We start from the raw sequence: 13,616 nt of genomic DNA on the forward strand, positions 1-13,616 counted from the left end.
TCAGTAAACCTTAGTTGCAGTTGGTGGGCCACTGGTTTGCAATGTCTGGTTTCCCTCTCACGTTCTTTTTCTCTCACCTGTACCCCACCCAGGTTACCATGCCATATGTATTATGCTCATGTGCAAGGATGTGTAATGCACAAGGATCATCAATGGTTGATTATCTCAGAGTATGCAGAGTTCTGCAGATTCATAAGTTTTTGTCTCCAGATAGATGAATATTGCCCTCCTGTGATGACACTGGGTCCGCAGTATTGGAAAAAATGGGAAAGTATCCCAGGTTCCCCCTTCATTGATGAACTGGAAAGGCTTCTGCTGAGTTGGACTGTGAGGTGCATCAAGAATACAGACATGCATCATTGTTGGTCCCGGTGCATGAGATGACATTATAACATGTGGTGTTGGCCTGGGGTGGAGCTCAGGTGGGAGAGGCAGAGAAGGATGAACACAGACCCCAGAAATCGCAGGCTGATGGTCCACAGACTTGTTTGGTCTGGCTTGAGTTGTTTAAGGCAACATTTTAAAATGGGAAAAATCTGTAAATGTTGATCGTGACTTCCCATGTGCCAGCTATTTATACGGCTGAATGGCGGATGCCTCCTTTGGGTGGGGTGTGTGCTCTTCACTTTGCTGCAGTCTCCACCATGGCCTGTGGTCCCCCATCATGATGACAGGGGACAGCTGCCACTTTGCCTTGCATTTGCACTGTTGTTTTTCTCATAGAGGGGGAACCCCTTTGTTCCTGTGACTCTATCAGAAAGCAAAAGTGTAGAAGAATAACAGGCTGCATGTTTTAAGGAAAATGAGACCAAGCCTATTTTCCTTGGGGCAGGGAAGAATCTTATCCAGTTTCACTCATTTTGCTTACTTGCCTGGTCACTATAGATGTTTGACTCTGTAATTTCATACACACACGGAAGAGATGTCATTCTCCAGGATTATTCTGCATTGGCCATATCTTTGTGTAAATGAAGATCTACTGAAACCTTGAACACTTAAAATTGCCAAGGAACGGCTAAGGACCCGTTTTCCCAGTAGCACTTTAAAAGCAAAGGACCACTTCCTTTGGCGCTTGCGTATCTCTTTTCACCTGTGGATGGCAGTCCATTCTCCAGACCTTCATTGTTTCCCTCTGACTTCCTATCTAAACGTAGTGAGGTAGGTTTCATGTACAGGCTGTTAGTATATGTGTTTCTATGGATGCCACAGTCCTTCTTTTACTCTGAACTTGACCCTTAAATGTGCCATAGTGTGGATAGAAGCTGGGGAATGAACTCTTGCCAGCAGAAGATTTATAGTCTTATGAATGAGTAAACGCAAGATCTTTGGAGGTCGATTTAGAAAGAATGGTACTGTTAGATTCTGAGTGTGTTTGTTTCAGTGGGGTGGAGTGAGTTAGTAATAGCATTTCCTGGTCCAATAGGAAGTGGGTGAATTGCGAAGCCACTGAGATCACCACTGTTGACTCAGATTCAGGAATAAGATTAGAGTAGGGAGGTTGTCGAGTAAGCCTGGAATCAGGGCTGGTTGTGATTCTGCTTGCTCCTGGCTGATGAGAAGGCTGTGAGCTGACATCAGTAGTCCCAGGTTCCTGGATGTGCGGATAAACTATGTACTGCTTTATGAGGGACCTTTGTGGAGGCCAGAGTTGGAAGGAGATAGGGCGGTGGGTAGCAGTTTGCCCTGTGATAGGTGAATAACTGTTTTCTGCATTGCCTATGTAGTGTGAGAGGTGAGGTGCTTAGAGAAAGTTGCAGATCCTTGTTCATGCTTCTCAAGCTGATTCGGATATAGCACTAACCAAGGACATATTCAGAGTGAACAGGAGGTACTGTATTTGATGTAGAATTTTAGGATTGAGCCACAGAAAGGATTGTAAGTCATTTGTTCCTTCTATCATCTGGTGGGTAGTGGGAACACCCTGGCAGATTTTCTAGAATTTGCTGAAGGCCCCTTCTTTGTCCTTATCAGTTATTGGACATTAATTCCAAAAGGGGAAAGTAGGCCACTGTGATGCTTTATTCAGGAGGAAAAAGGAAATGGCTGTGATGTCAGAACCTGTATGTCAGTCTTTGGCCTGGCTTGCTTTCTGGTAGAGGTGTGATTTTTCGGTGCTGTGTGACAGTGTTTTGGAGGTGGGGTCATGTGTATCAGAAGCATCGTGGCTCATTTCTTTTCCTTTTTAACCTGCTCCTCTCCCTCCATAATTTTTTTTTTTTTTTTTTTTTTTTTTTTTTTTTTTTTTTTTTTCTGTACGTGGGCCTCTCACTGCTGTGGCCTCTCCCGTTGCGGAGCACAGGCTCCGGACGCGCAGGCTCAACGGCCATGGCTCACGGGCCCAGCTGTTCCGCGGCATGTGGGATCTTCCCGGACCGGGGCACGAACCCGTGTCCCCTGCATCGGCAGGCAGACTCTCAACCACTGCACCACCAGGGAGGCCCGTCCATCCATAATTTTGACTTTAGTGACGTTTGCCGTCCATTCCTTCCACTGACCTGCCGCTCATTTGCCCCTGTGATAACAACTAATTTTTGGAGCATTTACTGTGTGTCTGACACTTTGAAATGCCTTATACATATTTCACTTAACCTTCACAACAACCCCATGAGGTAGGCACTCATTATCTGCCTTTTAAAGAATAGCATAGAGTAGTTCAATTACTTGTCTGCTAGGAGGCACTGGAGTCAGGATAACTACTGAGCTTAGATGAGAAGTAGTACATCTTAGGTTTTTTAAAACTTTTATTTTTCAATTGAGGTGTAATCAGAGTGAAATGCATAAATCTTAAGTCTATGGCTTAATGACATTACACACAGACACACACAGAGACACACACACACCTGTGTGACCACCCAGGTCAAGTTATAGAACATTTCTGTTATCCTAGAAGGTCTCCTTGGGCTGCTTCCCACTCACTGCCCCTACTCCTTCCCCAAGACAAAATCACTGTTCTGACTTCAGTCACCACAGATGACTTTTGTGAGTATTTGAACATCATATAAATGGAATCACATCGTTGGTAGTCTTTTGTGTCTGGCTTCTTTCCCTCATTATTAAGTCTATGAGAGTCATTCACGATGTTGCAGTAGTTGGTTCTTTTTGTTGTTGTCTGTTGTTCCATTGTTTAAATATACAACAGTTTATTCTCTTATGAATGGGTATTTGGCTTTTTGTTGTTGCAAAATTTGGCCATTATGAATAAAACTGAGTATTCTCGAATGTGTCTTTTGGTGGACGTATGTGCTCATTTCTCTAGGGGATACATCTAGAGGTAGAATTGCTAGATCAGAAGGCAGGTGTCCATTTAGTTTTAGTAGATATTTCCAACGTGGTTTTATCACTGTATTCTCTCACTAGCAATGTATGAGAGTTCCAACAACTCTGCATTCTTGCCAGTACTTGTTATTGGTGGTCTTTTGAATGCTCTCCATTCAGAAGGGTGTTGGTTTTATTTCATCGTGGTTTTAATTGCATTTTCCTGATGAGTCATCATCTTCACCCTGTTTCTTATGCTTGTGACCACTGGTGTGTCCTCTTTTATGAAATGCCTATTCAAGTCTTTTATCCATTTTATTAATTGGGTTGTTCATTTTTTTTCCTATTTATTTGTTGGCATTCTTTGCATATTCTGGATATTCATCTCATTGGAGATAAAAATCACAAACATCTTCTCTTACTCTCTTAATAGTACCTTTTTTTTTTTTTTTTGTGGTACGTGGGCCTCTCACTGTTGTGGCCTCTCCCGTTGTGGAGCACAGGCTCTGGACGCGCAGGCTCAGCAGCCATGGCTCACGGGCCCAGCCGCTCTGCGGCATGTGGGATCTTCCTGGACCGGGGCACGAACCCATGTCCCCTGCATCGGCAGGCGGACTCTCAACCACTGCACCACCAGGGAAACCCAATAGTACCTTTTGATGACTGGAAGTTCTTTATTTTGGTGAAGTCCAATTTATCCTTATTTTTTGTGATTAGAGCTTTTTGTGTTCTTTTACAAAACTCATTGCCTTTCCATCTCTTGGGTATTTAGAGGCAGAAAAAAATGTGGAGAACCACTGCTGTAGAAAGTAAGCCACAGTCACACTGGCTATTATTGGATTCCTGTTTTTGGATTGGCTGTTTGCCTACAGTGGTGTTCTGAGCCCTCATATTTATGAAGCACTTTAGGTTTCACAGAGCTCTTTATCATTCACCCTCATTTGATCCCAGGCAGGAGCTCACTAAAGGCCTTGCAGGAGCGTCTAGTCCCTTTTGATGGCAAGGGACGTGGGTAGTCAACACGAGCTCTCTGGGGGCCGCAGTATCTCCACGTTTCCCGTGGCTTTGTGCTTGAGGGCAAAGCATTAGACTGCTTGGTTCACATCCTGGCTCTGTAACTGTGGACAAGGTACTTAACCTGTTTGAGCCTTGATCTTCTCATCTGCTAAATGGGATAATGAGAGTATACCTCCCTCATGATGTAGTTGTGAAGATGAAATGAATTAATTAATAGATAATGCTTAGCATACTATCTGGCACACAGTGCTGGGTTATTATTATTGTAGTTGTTCTTTTATTATATTTGATAGGGTCACAAAAATTGAAGTATAGTTGACTTAAAATATTAGTTTCAGGTGTACACCATAGTGATTTGATGTTTTTATAGACTACACACCATACAAAGTTATTATAAAATATTGACTGTATTCCCTGTGCTGTACGTTACATCCCTATGACTTATTTCGTGGTTTGTACCTCTTAATCCCCTTCACCTATTTTGTCCCCCCTCTCACTCTTCTCACCTCTGATACCCACTAGTTTGTTCTCTGTATCTGAGGGTCACAATTCTTTGCAGAGCTGGGAAGAGCTCTGATCATTTACTCCATTTCTCTTTTATTGTGTCATATTTTCCTTTTCTCATTCCACACTCCCACCTCGTGAGTTCTGTCTCTTTCCCTCTCTTTTTCTTTCCACTTCCGTTATGAAAAGCCAGGTGCATTTCAGAAATGAACTAAATTGATACCTGAATGAAAGCATACTGTCTTACAGGGACTGACATGAAACGTGTAGGGCCATTGAGAGTTTTGCTTGTCTTCTTTTGTTTTGAGGGATGGTGGTTAGTAGGGGCATAGGGATGGTAAATATGGAAAGGAAGTTAACTGCTTGATTCCAAAATAAAGTTGACCCATTTACCTTGGTTCTAGGAATTACACACATAAGAGATTTATGTAATAGTGTTTTAAGTTTTAACAAAGGAAAAGAAATTTGAAGCTGAGTAAGTGTTTTCTAGATGCCTAGAAAGGATAGTACATACAGATCCAGATGTACATACACCTGGCTAAGAGAAAGTTTTCTGAACCTGGGGTGATAGGGTTAGAATCAAGTGTGTTAAATCTACTTTATTCAGCTCTCTACCACCCCCTCACACAATAAAAAAGGAGAACAAAACCACATGTGGAAAAGAATGTATATTTTGATATTTCTTCTCGAAATGAAAACAAATCCTGTTGACTTTCCTGGTTACTAAGGCCAAGTGGCCCACCCTTCACAGCCTCTGAGTTTGTCTGAACTTCCTCTTTGTGGCTCTGGGTAGAAATTTCACACTGTGTGCCATGAAGTTGATGTGACATCTGCGAGGTCCCTGAGACCTTGGTCTGCTAGGCGGCTATTGTGGTCTCACTGTTTGCTGGTGAACACCTAGCAGGAAATGAACTGGAGACACGTTGGCATGTAGAGAGTAGTTCTACCCCAGCGGGGAGAGGAAGGTGTCTTTGCTCTCCAGTGTGGGGGAAACAGGAAGGAAAAAGGGGGGCGGCTGGGTGGGCAGAGGGGCCTCAGACCTAACTGTGCCTCAGGATCACCTGGGGAGATGGTTAAAATCCAAGTTCGCAGGCCCAGCCCCAGAGTTCAGGTTCAGTGAGGCGAGGCTGGGCTGGGCACCTCTATGCTAAGGGCATGCATGATTCTGAAGCCAGGGGTCCAGGCACAGCAACGTTTAGAGCAACACACAGAGGTCCAGGCCCAGGGACTAGAGAGTTCCACAGTGGACTGCAGCTTTGTAGACTTTTAATCTCAAAGCCGTTAAAGCTTTGTGTGTGGCTTTAAAGTGGAAAAGTAGAATCAGTCCACCCAGCCCCCGGCCATAGGTCTGTGGCTGCAAGCAGTCTGCATATACCCAGCGGGTCAGGCACACTGGATGTGCTGATAGTGGTGGGAAATGGGCACTTGGGTCTGAGAATGAGAATTTCTGAGAAGGAGAGGGAGTGTCCTGGCCGGTGCAGGGAGTCACTGTGTCTTCTGAGTCACTCTGTCTGGGTGCCAGCACCCAGTGTGGCCTTTACGGGAGTGAATGCCCTCTCGGGAGTCAGCGTCCGTCCCATCACCTGCCTCTCATCCACCCTCTTACCCACCCTCCCACCCCCCACTGCTCCTCCCTCTCTGTCTCTCTGTCCCCCCACCCCCACCCCCCGCCTTGTTCACCACCTCACGCACTCACATCCGCACCCCAGCGCCCCTCATCCCTGGCCCGTCTCTACTTACATGTTCACATCTTTGAAAACTTTTTTTCTTCAGGGATGTTGAGGGATGATGACTGAAAAGAAACAAATGTGATATTTAAAATACATTCAACGTAAGTATTAATAGATCTATAGCCTATTCATTGGAACTATGGAAATAAGCCAGGAACAGTGACTGTAGGTGGGTTGAATGAACAGGCTTTGGTGCTTGTGGGCCCAGGCTTGTGCTGTGCAGGGCATCGCGGAGCTCGTTTCTGTGTGTGTGTGTGTGTGTGCGTGCGTGTGCGTATGTGTGTGTGTGCACATTCTTCTGTGATCCTGAGCAGTGCTGCAGTCTTAATTCTTGCTCAGTGGAGTTCGGCCTTCCTTTTAGGCTTTCTCAAACTTTAAAGATGAGGATTTGAGTCACTAATTCTTAACTATTTGTGGGTTGCAGTTTGAATTGCTTGTCCAGAAAAATACATATACATTTGGTGGGGGAGGGTGGCTTATAGACTCTCTGGGACCCATCTGTGGACCCTAAGTCAAGAACTCCTGCATTAATGAGCATAGAGGGCTTGTAGCCCCTTCTCCCAAGTTCATGTTTGTGGCACACACCTCTTCTTGTGTGACATCTGTAAGGGGTACGCAACAAACACCATTTGATATGGTGTGCATGCTTTCTGAAGGGTTTGTGCTCAGTTTGAAAGAACAAGCAGATTTCAAGGAGAGAGTGAAAAGTGCTAATGCATGTAAAGACCTTAGCATCTGCCATGGTAAAGATTCACTTAAAAATGCTGTATAGGGCTTCCCTGGTGGCACAGTGGTTGAGAGTCCGCCTGCCGATGCAGGGGACACGGGTTCGTGCCCCGGTCCGGGAAGATCCCACATGCCGCGGAGCGGCTGGGCCCGTGAGCCATGTCTGCTGAGCCTGCACGTCCGCAGCCTGTACTCCGCAACGGGAGAGGCCACAACAGTGAGAGGCCCGCATACCGCAAAAAATAATGCTGTATACATTTAGTATAATCATATTTATAACACCCATTACCCCTATAAGACTTTTTCATGTCAAAAGCAGTTTAGAATCATTGGACTAGATATTAGACCAGGATCCCTCCAGCGTGGATGTTCCCCCCTCTTTTTATTGAGTCCAGTAATTCTCTTCACTTAAGAACGTGTTTATTGTACTCCTACTGGGAGTAAAGTACCCTAATAAGCATTTTGGAGAAGAGGAATGAATATGATCTCAAACGCCGAAGGGAATCACTTGACTCCTCTGTGTCCCTTACCTGTACGTAAAGTCCTGTCTTCTGTGTTTCCTCCCACCTCCCTGAGGGAGGTGGGCTTATTGAGAGGGATTTGGGGGTGATAGCTTTGCTTTCTGAGGCTGGAAGATGGCTCTGAAGAGCTGAGGGGTGCTCTCTCTCTCTGTGCCGTCAACCCCAGCAGGCTCTCACTCGGTCGCTTAGATGTTTCTTTAAGGCTCACCTTCATCAGGATCTCTCTACCTGTGGGCGCTGGGTTCACATCCGTGTCCTCATTTCTCCGCAGGCCCGGAGTTATCACCATGCAGGCATTGTCTGAAGAGGACCGGAGGCTCTGGATGGAAGCCATGGATGGAAGGGAACCTGTAAGTAACAATTCAGGGAAGTAGAGCAAGAATAAAGGTCCCGAGTTGTTTGTTGTTTCCTTAGTGCAGTGATTTTTGCCGTTGCTCTAAATAAAGCCTTGGGCTCTTGAGACCAATGTACCAGCAGGACTTTTTTTAATTCCTGGACTGATGTTTGTGGATATTGACACTGCTTCTGTGTAGATGCAACTCCTGAGCTTTGACCTCTCAGTCTAAGGCATGGGTCCTGCACGATGCCACACCAGACACCCCTCCTTCACTGAGGCAATTATAGTGCTCTGAGGACTCTTAGAGGAAGCACAGTCCAGTCTGGCTTACTGAATACCTATCGATGCCTCCACAAAGTGCAGCGCAAAGCGTTACCTCAGATCCATTTTAACAGGTTAGATGATGGTAAAAGTGTATACAGATGGTGTAGAACCTTTACTCATTGCCCTCTGGTTCAGCCTCCCATTGCCGTAGTTGGCTCACATCCCATTATAAGCAGTGGGATTACCCGGGCCCACGAAAGGAGTTAAGTCTAGTAATGTGATCCATGCTCCCATTTCAGAGATGCTGGTCTTTGCTGGGTGATGTAATCTTGTGGTTTTTCTGCATCTTGTGACATGAGAAACCCATGGAGAAACCTTGGGGGAAGTCCCTAGAGTCACAGTAGTCATCTTACTTTGCGGCCAAGGCTCTCAACCCCAGTATTCAGCAAATCTCAAGGTTACAGAAGTCGTAAGAGTACGGTCTAACCATGTCCTACCAGTAAAAGATAAAAAGAATCCACATTGTCAGAGGGCCAATAATTGGACCAATAATGATCACTTATGAAGGCACTGTCAAAAGGGGGAAATATGTGCAAGGGACATGAGGCATTCATAGCCTCCGTTGACTGTAGAACTCTGTGCATCAAGTGGGGTGTCCAGTATAGATGATTCCAGTTCATTTGTGTGTCTCTTTCTTAGCCTACCCTGGTTAGGTGGTCTGTATCGATTCATGTCATTTTCTACTCATGTCATTTTGTATCCAAACATGGAACTCAATACAGGCAACTAAGCATAAGCAAATAACTAGTGTTTGTATAACATTTAATAATACAGAGCAAGATTTAAAGAACTATTTAAAGATTTAGGTGCAGTTTGCTAAACTGTAGTTAATTAAACATTATTTAATCATCTTCTGCTGGGCTATAATACAGGATACCCCTGATTTTCCCTGAATACTTTGTTACTGATAACTTTTTTTTTTTTTGCGGTACGCGGGCCTCTCACTGTTGTGGCCTCTCCCGTTGCGGAGCACAGGCTCCGGACATGCAGGCTCAGCGGCCATGGCTCACGGGCCCAGCCGCTCCGCGGCATGTGGGATCTTCCCGGACCGGGGCACGAACCCATGTCCCCTGCGTTGGCAGGCAGACTCTCAATCACTGCGCCACCAGGGAAGCCCCTGATAACTTTTGATAGCTCTCTCAAAAGCAGATATATATACATTTCTACCCTCGGGGCTTTGTGGGCACAATAGCTGCTTGATGTCATAGGCCTTTGGAAGCAGTTTCCTAAGTAGTCCTTCATATCTTTGCTGTTGTCACCTACCGTTAGTTGTGTGTAAGGCACAGATTTGGCACATGATGTCTCTTAACCCATTTATTCCTCTTAGTGCCTTACAAAGTAAATGTTATGATTCCATTTCACGGATGAGGAAACAGAAACTTAGAAGAGGTTAAATAACTTGCCCCAAGTTACACAGATTGTAAGTGGCTATATTACTAGGGTACAGGCTAGGTCGCTGTAACAGAGAGACTTCAGAGTGCAGTGACTTAAATAAGATAGAGGTTTATTTCTGTCTCAGAGTTCAGAAGTGAGCAGTCTGTGCCTAACAGGGTCATTGTTCTGAGACAGGCTGGGACCTGGGGCCCTTTGCTGCAGTGCTTGCACCTGGACACACCTCTTCTCGAGCAACAAAATACAAAGAAACTATAAGGGACTGAAAATAACTGGGTGCGTGTGAAGTTGGGGCAAATTCTGGACAAAAGATAAAAAGAGGCCAGAAACCTCACAGCCACTTTTGAAGAACCCAGAGCAAAAGCAGGGAGTCGGGAGCAAAAACCCGGTACTGCGCATACCCCCTGCACACAACACCACCTAAGGGGTGGGCAAACCACCTAAGCTACCCCTCCAGCCTGACCCCTGGACACACCCCTACCCTCACCCCATATAAGGAGCAATCTTGACCCCCCTCAGGGACCTGTTACTTGTTCTCGCTCCCTCTCACCTGCTGCAGCAGTGGACCCAATAAAGCCTTGCCTGAATTTCTTGTCTGGCCTCTAGTCAATTTCTGTTGATTGGGGAAGGCCAAGAACCCTGGTTGGTATCAGTGCCATCCTCAACCCATGGCTTTCCATGTTCCATTCATTTCCATTTTCCAGGCAGATAATGGAGATGAGAGCATCTGGGAGCCAGAAGATGCACATCTCACTTCTGTTGGTCCCCAAATAATTACGTGGCCACATATATCTACCAAGGAGGATGAGAAAAGTAGGCTGAACATAGGCAGCCATGGGCCCAGCCGGTGCCCAGGGGATCTTATCACTTCAAGGAGGAAGAACAGAAACTGTGGGGTGGCTCACAGTTTCCACCACAGTGGCAAAGCTAGAATTAGAACCCATATCTAGCCCTAAATGTCTTTGGTTTTCATCTTTAATAGAGGTAAAATGTCAAATTGCCTTCCAAGAGTCCTCACTCAGTACATTTTTACAGTACTTTCTCTGACTCTCTTGAATGTTTCTTCAACTTATAGGGGAGGAAATACCCAGGGAGAAAAATCCTGTCAGGGCATACTATTCTTCGTATGAGTGAAAAACCCACTTTTGTGTGTGTGTGTGTGTGTGTGCGTGTGTGTGTTCCCTCCGATAAGCTGGAGTTCTAAAATTGCTCCACTCACTGCATTTTAAGCCTCCCCACCTCCCTCTCCCACTGCTTGATATTTGCTCTCTGTCTGCATATGCTTGGTTTTCTTACGAACCACCTTAGTTTTCCCGTAGATTAACATCTGGCCTCTGCAGATGGAAAGTGTGCTGTTGAGAGAGACATCTCCTTGCTCCAGGATGTGCACATTAAAACAAGTTTAAGCACAAATAATTGTTTTCTAAACATAATATAAATTTACTTCCTCTCAGCAACATAGAGTTTGCATTGAAAACCACACCTCCGAGTGCTTTTAAGTTTCCTAAAGAGAGAGAGAAATACAGAGATGTGATGACAGTATAATTGGCAGGAATATTAGGCCTAATTTTGTCTCCCATTGCTGAGAGCCTCTAGGGAGTATTACCGGCGATATATACCCAGTAGACAATTAGCAGCTCCGGCTTTAATCACCATCTCCCTAATTAGTTAAAGCTGTCCCCTTGGGAGTTTTGGCTTTGGTAAGGGGGCAGAAACCTCTTTCTCTAGCTGATCTTAGAGTATTTCCCTTACTTCAGGGAGATGTTAATGGAAGCACCTATCTTTTGTTTTTATACGTACAGCTAGGTTGTTCTGTGATTGATTATTCAGTGTTGGATATTTTATTTTATTTATTTATTTTTGGAGCCGTTGGTAATCGTGGTTTCCACCCTTTTTGTTCTTGCATTGTTCAATAACACCTCAGGATGGTTGGTTGGAAAAAAAACCGTAAATGAACCCCGAATCAGTTGATTTTACAATGTTTTAGTTAATTGTTAAATAAATTACAGTTTTTAGCACCCAGTGACATTCTAGTCTAAAGAAAAGTCAAATGTCTTTATGTTATTGATGGATAGATAATGGAGGAAGAAATTAGAGTTGTGTTTCTATAATGAGCATTACGGTTTTGATCCATGTGATGAATTCGAATTCAAATGAAGGAAACCCAATTCAAGTTTGTCTGAGAAAAAGCTGGAATTATTGGCTTACATAACTGAAAAATATTGGGGTATAGTAGTTCTGGCCCATCTGAATCCAGGGGCTTCCATAATATTTGGAGTTGGTTTCTTCTTTTGTATTGACTTCATTTCCAAGAGGTTCTTTCTGTGTAGTGGTGATATGCTTCCTAACTGTTCCAGGCTTACATCTTATTATCAAGAACAGGAGCCAGGAAACTTTTTCTGTAATGGGCCAGAGAGTAAGTAGTTTAAGATTTGGGGGCTGCATAGTCACTATGGCAGCTATTCAGCTTTGCTCTTGTAGCTTAAAAGCAACCATAGGGCTTCCCTGGTGGCACAGTGGTTGAGAGTCCGCTTGCCGATGCAGGGGGCATGGGTTTGTGCCCTGGTCCGGGAAGATCCCACATGCTGCGGAGCGGCTGGGCCTGTGAGCCATGGCTGCTGAGCCTGCGTGTCCGGAGCCTGTGCTCCGCAACGGGAGAGGCCACAACAGTGAGAGGACTGCGTACCGCAAAAAAAAAAAAAAAAAAAAAAAAAGCAACCATAGACACTATGTAAATGAATGAGTGTGGCTGCATTTCAATAAAACTTTATTTATAAAAACCTGTAGAAGGCCAAATTTCAGTCATGGCCTGATATCCCTGGTCTCTAAGTATAGTAGAAAGAGAGCTTTGCCTAATAATTCCAAAGAAGTCCCATATTTGAATTTATTTAGTGGACTAAATACTTGGACTAGAGGATGGGATAGGTGAATTGACCAGATGTGACTCACCTGCCCACTGCACTAGAACTGTATAAACCGTGGAGGAAGGTTGGCTTCCCCTGAGGAGAAATCAAAGCATTGTTATTATGTGAGGAAGGGCAGTAGACATGAGGTAGACAAAAATGACACAGTTTCTCCCAACTCTGATATCTGTACTCCATTACATTTTCAGTTCAGAGAGCTTGTTCTTTGATACTTGTCCAGGAGTGAAAACCTCAAGTTTACCCTGAACATCATACCTCATGGTGAAAGACTAGATGCTTTCTCCCTAAGAATGGGAACCAGGCAAAGATGTCCACTCTTACCACTCTTATTCAGCCTGGTACTTGAAGTCCTAGCTAGTGCAGTAGGGTAAGAAAAGAAAAAAGGCCTACAGATATTGAAATGATTCTGCTTGATTTTCTTCACTTTCTACTAAATCTGGGTTGACAAGCTATAGAGTCACCATTCCAGCCATATAAGCTTTCATTTTAATATTCTGTGGCCACTGTCTCAGGCTTGAGAATAGACTTTCCATATTAAATGGGACACAGAACCTTAGTTCAAGCTGCATAAATACTGCAACCAGGAGAAATTTTAGAGACAGCGAATTCCTTTCTCTTGGCTCCTTATAACTGAAGGTCTCTCCTTTTCTCTTTGTATATTGCTCATAAGCACGTTCACTAAAATTAAACAAGCAGATTAGAATCAGTACCAGTCTACCGTCATTACCAACACATATATACACCCAACCTGATGTATTTATTATTCTCTCTCCCCTATATGGAAAGATGACTCAGCATGTCAGTGGGACTAATAGGGTAACCTGGAGTCTCAGAACCTGGACCACTCTAATCTTTAAACTGTGTTCCCATATATTCCCGCAGCTGT

At 44.5% G+C, this 13,616-nt stretch overlaps 1 protein-coding gene across 3 annotated transcripts in view; it reads left to right on the forward strand.

The window, feature by feature from the left end:
- The window catches only part of ARHGAP26 (Rho GTPase activating protein 26), a 483,661-nt gene that overhangs the window by 168,530 nt on the left and 301,515 nt on the right, over positions 1–13,616 (forward strand). For all 3 annotated transcript variants that reach the window (XR_014015710.1, XM_081232450.1, XM_081232451.1), the window contains exon 11: positions 8,025–8,103. Coding sequence is in view for 2 of the 3 variants with exons in the window: in XM_081232450.1 (XP_081088576.1) it covers positions 8,025–8,103 (79 nt within the window). In the remaining variant the exon portion in view is untranslated. The remainder of the gene's footprint in view (positions 1–8,024; positions 8,104–13,616) is intronic.

Source organism: Mesoplodon bidens (assembly GCF_964165515.1).
Source record: "Mesoplodon bidens genome assembly, chromosome: 4".
Taxonomy (NCBI): Eukaryota; Metazoa; Chordata; class Mammalia; order Artiodactyla; family Ziphiidae; genus Mesoplodon; species Mesoplodon bidens.